Source organism: Fukomys damarensis, unplaced genomic scaffold (assembly GCF_012274545.1).
Source record: "Fukomys damarensis isolate Sample0158 unplaced genomic scaffold, DMR_v1.0_HiC HiC_scaffold_29, whole genome shotgun sequence".
Lineage (NCBI taxonomy): Eukaryota > Metazoa > Chordata > Mammalia > Rodentia > Bathyergidae > Fukomys > Fukomys damarensis.
In genome coordinates, this window is record NW_022900941.1 from 7,996,857 (window position 1) to 8,006,193 (window position 9,337).

The following is a 9,337-nucleotide window of genomic DNA, read 5'->3' on the forward strand; positions in this document are numbered from 1 at the left end:
GGAACCTGCTGGGCCCCCGCGCACCTGCCGGCCCCTTCCGCGCCGTCCACCTCCCGCGTCCGGCTCTCCCCACGCGGCTTGCGTGGGAGCAAAGAGGAAACTTCTGCCATCGGTGCGGGGCTGCCCTGGGAAACTCCTGCTCCTGCCCTCTGTGAGCCTCGCGCCCTTTGCAGGGCCCTCCAGGGGCTGGCGGGTGGGCTGGAGGTGACTGGAGGGCAGGCTCGGGAGGGGAGGCCTCCCCCGCCCCGAATGGTCTTGTTCTTGTTGTTTGCCCGAGGCTTGAGCGCTTATTGCCCTTGATGGAAATCTTTGACTAGTGCTCCTCAAAGGGAAAAGTAAGTCCTGCCTGTTTCCCAAAGTTCTCTACAACCCTCTTTAGGACCCCTGTTTGCTTCAGTTCCAGGGAGATTTTTCTCCCTGTTGTGCAGCTGGCTGGTCACTAATGGGCAGTCATTTCACTTTCTGAACTCGCTGGAACCAGCTTTAGCCTGTCTTTATTTCCATCCCAGTCACAGTTTATTAAGTGTCCCTAATATAACCCAAAGGGCATTTGATGTGAACTCAGGCAAAGTGAATTGTGAGACTGAAGGTGTCTTGGGCACTGACGGCCCCAAAGCCAGAGATACCAGCGCTCAGTGCTGCTTTTGACCCTAGGAAGTTCCTGCCCGGATTTAACATAATGCCTAACTGGCCTTCCAAAGGCCTCCCCCTTCCAGAAAGCAGAGGAGTGATTGGGTGTAAGTGATGTATCAGCAGGGTTTTATTCACAGAGGTAGGAGGTGGCAAAAAGTGGTCCTGTGGACTGTGGCTTCCCTGCAGACCCTGATGATGTCACCAAAGGGAGGCAGCTTTGGGGAAGATGCCACAGCCTTTTGGGAGGACGTTAATTCCTTGCAGAAGAATAAGTGGCTGCTCACAAAAAATTGCTATATCACTATTCCATAACGAACCCTCATAAAAAATGCTACAACGGGATATGTTTTCAATGTAGTGTGCTTTGCAGTTTTGTCTGAATTTAGTTTGCAGCCAGTAAGTATCTTGACATTCCTTACAGATGAGTTTGAAGGTGACCTTGTATTGAAGATAATTATACAGTCTTTAAAACTTCCTAGAGACCAGAAATGTCCCCAGTGGGTAAGAGTTGTCCTAAAGCATGAGAGGTGCAGTTTTGACATCTACTACTGAGATGTAGCCTTATTGGTGCAGCATCCCTGGTATCTTTTAGGGTTAGTATTGTGTGAAGGGAGGAGGCTTAAAGTTGGAGGTGAAAGGTGCTATAAAGGCATCCTGGTTTTGGGAGTGATTATGTGAAACCATGGATGATGCAGGCCATAGTCTCTCTCTCTCTCTCTCTCTCTCTCTCTCTCTGCTGGGGATTGAAGTCAACCACATGCATGGAAGCCCAGTGCAGTGCCACTGAGCCACATGTCCAGCCCCACCTTTTTTTATGGGTGCTGGAAGTTCAATGCCCTGGCTAGCAAGGGCTCTTTCACTGAGCTACACCCCAGCTCTTCTAGCCTTTTTAAAACTTCATTTTTTGCTGAGGGTTTTGGCTTCACAGAGGTCGATTTTACAAAGGCCGAGGTGGGGGTTACTGCCTACATCTCTGACTCCCCTCCCAACTCTAAAGACAGGATCTTGTCTTTTTCTTTGGATTTTCTTTTCTGTTCTTTCGTTTTGTATTTTACTTTGGACACTTTCTCGCTTTGTAGAACTTCTGCAAGTTGTGTGACCTTACCAGGGCAATGGCCTTGTTCTGGTGACTTTTATTTCTTGGCAAATAAGGATGTTGGCTTGAAGCAAGTAGCTGTCAAGTGCTGGCTCTTAACCCCCCACACTTCCCATCTTTTTTTTTTTTTTTAAATTCAAAGCTAGGAGTGCGTATGTTGTTAACTGAACATGGTCTGAACAAACATGAAATCATGCAGTTCCCAGGTGAACGGGGCTGCCTGCTTCTCAGTGTTGCTGGAGAATCACACAGGCTGGCAAAAGGAAAGAGGCAGGGTCAGCCCCACACTGTCTTCTGTGGGCAGCAGACGGCCACAGGGAAGACTTTGCCAGGGTGTCCAGAGCAAGGCTTCTCCTGAGAATTGGTTAGACACTGTTGGGGTGTGTGTCAGCTTTGTGTCTCAGAGACAGACGTTTACGATGTGTTCAAGGAACAGATTGTACCAGGGACTCTGTTTATGCAGTAAAGCAGAATCAACTAATCTGTTTCAAAACCTGGGACCCACAAGGGGAGGAGGGTTATCAGAATAGGGCATGGTACTTTGTTTCTCACACCTGTTTCTCTGCAGTGCTCACAATTTAGAGATCTTAAGTGAGCCTCTCCTGCTCCCAGTTTGATCATGTTCTCAAGGATTTCTTTTTTCCCTTGGTGAGGATTCAGTGGAGCGCCTCTGAATTCCCAGCTATTCGGGAGACTGAGGCAGAGGGATCTCTTGAGCCCAGAAATTTGGGGCCAGTTAGACAACATAGTGAGACCCTATCTCTTAGAAAAAAATTTAGAAACAAATTCCTCAGCCACATGCTGGTGGGAGGCTGATTTTATTTTGATGTGGTGGGGGAGTTTTGTTTAGAGGTGAAAGGAAAGAATCTTTGATCATCTGAAGATTTTACAGTTGGCTAAGAAACACTGAATTGAAACCAAGTTTCTTCCTCCTCTTTTTGCATTTTGGAGAGATCACTGTGAGCCTTACTATAACAATGGTTCTGGGCCAGTTTTCCCCGTTTCAGAAGACCTCGACTTGAGCGAAAAAACAGTGGGTTACCGAGTTCCAGGACAGAGTTGTAACTGGCCTGAGAAGTGACTAGTAAATAGAAGAGTTGATTAAAAAATAAAAATTGTTATCGCCGTTATGATTTTGTCTTACTAGGAATTGAACCCAAAGCCTTCACACGGAGATACATCCCTATCCTTTTTATTTTTTATTTTGAGACAAGGTCGCTCTCAGGAGTGCACCATCATGATGGGCTGAAAAATTACTGTTCAGATGATTCTTCTAAAAGTAAGACTTTATGAGTAGTCGTCTGTGGATTGAAACCAAATGGCTTCAAAAGGCCACTTCCCTGATGCTAGTCTCTCTACCACTTAGGATTCTTGAATAGAGATGATGGACTTGATTGACGAGATCTCCTAGAATCTGGAAAGCGTGATTTTGAGCACCCAGGAGGCTTGTGGCCCCCGGGAGCAGAAGCCCCACAGGCTGCTGGCTGTGATCTTTGGAGCTGCCTCTCATTTGCAACTAAGTCCAGCGCAGCCCCTTTGCTCAGCCTGTGGAAGGCTCCCTGCGCCTCCCCCTGACTGTAGCTTCCTGTGTGTTGCAGTGATGTACTTGCTCTGCCCATCTTCAAGCAAGAGGAGCCCCAGCTGTCTCCTGAGAACGGGGCCCGCCTGCCGCCCCTGCAGTACGTGCTGTGTGCCGCCACGTCACCGGCTGTGAAGCTGCATGAGGAGACTCTGACCTACCTCAACCAAGGTAGTAGCTGGAGCTTAGGGCAGGGCGGAACAGGTGTGGGACGGTGACACTGGGAGTAGGGGGAGTAGTGCGAAAGACCCAAATGGGCCTCATTCGTGGTCCCAGTGGATGAGGGGGTGCTTGGGAAGGAGAACAGGCTTTGATATTAGACATGGGTTCAGGTTTCCTAGCCGCGTGACCTCCCTGAGCCTCATTGTTTTCACCCAAAACGTGGAAACATGGAAAGCCAGGCATGGTGGTGGCTCATGCCTGGGATCCCAGCTACTCAGGTCGCTGAGGCAAGAGGATTGCTGGGGCCCAGGAGGAAGCCGAGACGAGCCAGGGCAAGATAATGAAGCCTGTTTCCAAAAACAGAAGCCTCACTGTATTGTGAGTACAGGCCGCAAACGTGGAGACCTACGCCCCGTCCCACACGTCGCCCTCGCGGTCACGTACAGTGCCTGGCGGCTGCTCCCGCTGTCTCCTGTGCCTGCTGCTGGTGTCCTTCTGGGTGTGGGCTGAGCACCCTTGCTTGACGAGGTCCGCTGTGTGGCAGGGGTGCCAGGAAGGCCAGACTTGGTTCCCCTGTGCCGGGCAGAGGCCCTTTGGGCCTGTGGGGATAAGATTGCTGCCACGTCTTGGGAGAGTGAGCTTCGGAACTTGAATTCCTGCTGTAGTGCTCTGTAGCCCTGCTTTTGAGTCAGTTGTCTTTTCTCCTTTTCATGAGTAAAAGGAGTAGTGTGAGTTCTCGTGAATTTAAAAAGTGGGAAGGAAGTGAAGCGCGTGGTGTGGGAGCAACTCTTCGGTTGCTGGTGCTCTGCTCAGAGGACGTGGGCAGTGTCCTGGTGGGTGCCGTTTCCGGCATGACTGTGTGCATCTGGCCTGCTTCCTCCTCCACCATGTGTCAAGGCCTCCGGGCCTCCTGTTCAACGGACCTGCAGGCAGCTGTGTGGCATCTGGTCTGTGGCTGGCGCGTGGCCTCCTCCGCTCTGTGGAACTTTGCCTCCTCCTTTTGGGAAGCTGGCTGGGGGTGGAAGTCCAGTGTGATCATCAGGGTTTGTGTGCTGAACTCCACAACTTCTGAGCCAGGGGATTAGCTGGGGGTTCACAGGAGGCTGCAGCTAGGGCTCCTCCTGCAGGCAGTGCTGCAGGCTCTGTCCGTCTCACCAGCTAAGCTGTCGGCATCGGTGTCCCCCTGTGGGGATCGCCCTGAGGCTGTACTTTGTCCTGGAGGCCTGGCCCACAGAGACAGGTGACCAGCCCAGGCTGGACAGTGACTCTTGTCTGCGTGGTTTGTGCAGTGGCCCCTGCCCTTGTCCTGTTTTTTCAGGCGTGCTGCCGCGTTCTGGGTGTCGGCTGTCTTCCTTAACTGGAGCGAAGGAATCGCGGGACGTTTTCAGAGTCCACTGACCTGATGTTCCTGGCCACCTCCCGAGGTGCGACCAGACAAGAGTGTTGTGTGTCTGTCATCATTGCCTGCCTGGCTCCCACTTTGAAAGGCCATCAACTGGGTTCTCTACTCCCCCTCTTCATTTTTTTAGCTAGCCAATTTGGGACAACGTTTGGCTTTCAACAAACTAGGTCTTTTAAAGGGTTTTTACAGAGAACTTAGAGCTGGGAGTGTAGCTCAATGTAAGACGGCTTTGTTAGCATGTGTGATGGCCTGGGTTCCATCTGGGCACTAGAAAATAAATAAGTGAATAAATTACCCTCTTGTAGTTAGATGAGGGGAAGAGTTACCCTGTGGCGTCATTGTCCCGTGTTAATTTCATGTATTTGCTTTAGAAATTTTTACTTATTTATTTTGTTGGGTTTGTTTTCTCTCATGAGATGGAACCAAATCCTAGCCCATGCTAGGCCAGTACTCTACCGCCAAGCTACAACCCTGGCCTAGAATTCTATTATAAATGATCTGTTGTGAGGTGTCATTCCCGGCTGGCATGTCGCTCAGTGGTAAAGCCCATGCCAGGCTCAGGGTTTCATCACTGCACCACCAAAACCAAACAAAAGAAAAGTTTCATTCTAAAGTTCCTGGAAATGCCTATCTTCAAACTAGCTTAATCGTTTTCGAAATTCCATTGAGTAGTTTTTTAAATTTTAACTCTGAAATGCTTTAGGAATTTGTGGTACAATGTAAAGATTTAAGTTTCCTTATTTTTCTCAATAGCTAACCTACTAGTGATTGCCTAATTTACCCTTTTCTTACTGGCTTAAAATATCACTTTGAGCAGTATTCCATTTTATAGAAAAACCGCATTTTCTTTATCCAGTTTCCAACTGATGGGCAAATGGGCAGCTTGCAAGTTTTAGCTATTACAAACTGTGCTGCTATAAACATAAAGAATGATAAATTAGATTTATTCATAGGAAAATGGATACATTTTGAGGATATACGCCTAAGTGAAATAAATAAGTCACATGTGTGTAAATACCAAATAGTTTCCCTGGTGTTAATAAACTGTAATAGTACATAAGATCTTAATGAGATAATTGACAATGTGAAATAGGAGGAAAAGGGCTAAGGTGTAGGGAAAGTGGGAAGGGTAGGGGAAGCGTAATAAGGGAAAGGAAAAAAAATAGGAGAAAATGAAAAAATGGAAATAAAATGTTTGTGAATGGGGAGAGGAGGAGGGGGTGAAGGGAGGGCAGGGACAAGGGGAAAAAATGAGAACCAAGACCTGTCATGTAAAGGTACAAAATCCCAATGATGAATGTAACTGTACTGTATACCTAAAATGTACCAATAAACTCAATGAGGGAAAAAAATCACTTTGAAACATATAATAAAACTAGCCCAGAAATGGAATTTTGTTGATTCATCCCCCATTTCTTATGGAACTCATTATTGTAGCATGAAAATACATTCTTCTGTTTGAGAGTACAAGTTGCTTTAAACACTTTTTCTTGGACATTCCCAGTCATTTCTCCTCCTCCTCTTTTTCCTCCTTTTTTGTTGTTTGATATTAGACTCGGGGCTAAGTACCACACTGAGACCCCTTGCTCCCATTTACTTTTATAGACTGCTTTTACAACCATTAAGATATCCTCTTGTACTTTTTGTTTTTTAACTACGGAGGAGATCATATGCTTAATACAACTGTTTCTTGCTTTTATTAAATAATATTCTTATAATACCTTCCATTGTTAAAATGTCTTAGACAGTATTTCCGACATCTGTGTATTTCGCTGTTTCCTCTTGTTATTTAGGAAAGAATATTGTCGTAACTATTGGGAGAAAATATGCAGTGTAATTATCGTAGTGTCTGTCTTTCATAGAATAGAAGTTTTGTGAGGCCCGTGCTTTGTCCTGTCTTTATAACATCTATTCCCACAGTAGTTTTGATGCCTTCATAGTTGAAGATGCTCTATAACTATCCAGAAAATTATAAAAGTAGGAATGACTTCTCTATCTTTTCTTTCTTCTGCTATTAGCAACAACGCTATACTAGACATGTTTGTATTCTTAAAGTGCTAGGGATTGAACTCAGGGCCTTGCGAGGTAAGTGCTCTACCATTTTTAATTTTTTAATTTTATATTTTTAGACAAAGTCTCATTCAGTTGCCCAGCCTTGGCTTTAATTTTGATCCTCCTGCTTTGGCCACCTGAGTAGCTAGGATTACAGTCATATGGTACCATGCCTAGTTAGATATTTTTTCAACATATTTAAGTAGCTTGTCTTCTATGTCATATAAAAATATATTTTGATCCACTTTTTAAAAGTAGGTTTGAGCATGGTGTTGTCACATACATCTGTAGTCCTAGGTACTCAGGCAGGAGGATTGCAAATTTGGGTAATTTAGGGACTTAGTGAGACCCTATCTCAAAATAAAATTTTCGTACTTTTTTTTTTGTGCTAGGAATCAAACTCGGGACCTTGTGCTTGCGAGGCAGGCAGCAGCACCACTGAGCTAAATCCCTGGCCCCTCAAAATAAAATTTTAAAAGACACCCCCCTCTATCTCTCTCCCTCAGCTGAGGATGTAGCTCAGTGCTGAATGTGTGCCTAAGATGCACAAAGACTTGGATTCCGTCCTTGGTACTGGGGGGAAAAAAGAGTTTTGATGCAATTCAAAACATCATGCAAGACCTTTTTGGTTAATGGAAGAGTTTGCTATTGGTGTTTGTTCTGTTGGGTCTGTGATATTTAGTGTGCTGTTTCTATGAGGCCCTCGTGTGTTGTTTTGTTTGTAGTGATGTGTTTAAAGTTCCCTTGAAGCATGGAAACAGTGCTGAATCTGTTCATCAGAAAGCTGTCAGCTGGCCCTGGTGGCGCAGGCTGTAATCCCAGCACTCCCAGAGGCTGAGGTAGTAGGATCACAAGTTTAAGCCCAACCTGGGCAATTTAGTGACTTACCAAGATCCAAAATTAAAAAAAATAAAAATAAAAATAAAAAAAGAAAAGGACTGGAGATGTAGCTCAGCACCAAGGCCCTGGGTTTAATCCCCAATACTACCTCCAAAAGGTGTTTATTAAGCCACTGGACACGTTTCTCAGTACTGTGTCAGGCCAGTGCTTAACAACTCCACTGTGGCCTGGGCAACGCCTGTCACACATGAGTGTCCTGTCTCTACTCCCAGTGGCTAGAATAGGATGTGGTAGGGATAGTTTGAAAAACAAAGTAAGCCCTTTTCCTCTGAAAGAAGTCTGTTTAAAGGGTGGATACCTGTAGGAGGGAGGCTTGCAAGATTTCAGATAACTTTGTCAGTGGCCTAAGGTCACTGTGGGCAGCTCTTTTCAGAGAGCCGGAGAGCCTGAGGGAGAGGAGGTGACCCCAGATAAGAGACAGCTTTGCAGGAGTGATCTGCTGTGGAGAAAGCTTTGGTATTTTCCACCGGAACAACTCGTGAGTCTTAATTGCATGGTAATGAGTTTTCAGAGGAGTCTTTAATTCATTCAAAAAATAAATTTTTTTTTGGTGATGGGAGGAGGAAGGTGACTTAGAAATAAAAGCTATGTGCAAAGGCCAGTATGGCTTAAAAGAGTTGGTGGCGGAGGGTGCCACTGAACACATGGTCTGTCCCAGAAATCCTGAGGCTTCAGGAAGACTAGGCTTTGCAAAGTGAAGCGTAGGAGTGTTAAGGTTGGGAGACTTAGACCAGATGACCCATGGCTCTAACTGCTTCTCCAAGGTGGGTCCTGGGGCAGCCAGCTCAAGATATTAAACCCTCTTTGCCTTCTAATGCTCACCTGTAAGATGTGGAAAATAAGATCTTTACACAGCAGTTGGTACCACCTGCATACAACTAGCGCAGTCAGGCATAGTGGTGCACACTATAATCCCAGCACCCTGGGAGGCAGAGGCAGGAGGATCACGAAATTCGAGTCCCGCCTGGGCGATTTAGTGGCTTAGTGAGACCTGGGACTTTGAGATTTTTTTACTATTGTTCTTTCATTTCCCAGCTCAAAGATTAACAGTGGGTCAACTCTGGTACTAAGAACGGTGACAGCTCTTAAACTGAAAGAAGGGAGCTTTGGAACAGATTAAAGGCAGAAAGACCTACTTAACTTGTATCTGTTCTTTATTCACTGCACAACCAGGTAACAGAGAAAACCCTTAGCTGACATTTCTTCTGCAGGATGTTAAAATTCTTTTTAAAAAATGGTGCTAATAAAAAGCCCTGGACTCTTACACGCTGTGAGCCCTTAGGGTGACACTTCTGTGTTGACTACTTCAGAATTTGCACAGCACTTTCTCATGTTGTCCCCCCACCCGCCTACCCTGCCTTCCCTCCCCCCATTAAAATTCTAAATGGTGCTAATAAAAAGCCCTGGACTCTTACACGCTGTGAGCCCTTAGGGTGACACTTCTGTGTTGACTACTTCAGAATTTGCACAGCACTTTCTCATGTTGTCCCCCCACCCGCCTCCCGCCTCCCCT

General features: G+C 46.3%; 1 protein-coding gene across 1 annotated transcript in view; it reads left to right on the plus strand.

Moving 5' to 3' along the window:
• Positions 1 to 9,337, plus strand: part of Tfcp2l1 (transcription factor CP2 like 1) — a 73,662-nt gene that overhangs the window by 18,013 nt on the left and 46,312 nt on the right. The window contains exon 4 of the mRNA XM_010632335.2: positions 3,328 to 3,479. Within this exon, the coding sequence (XP_010630637.1) occupies positions 3,328 to 3,479 (152 nt within the window). The remainder of the gene's footprint in view (positions 1 to 3,327; positions 3,480 to 9,337) is intronic.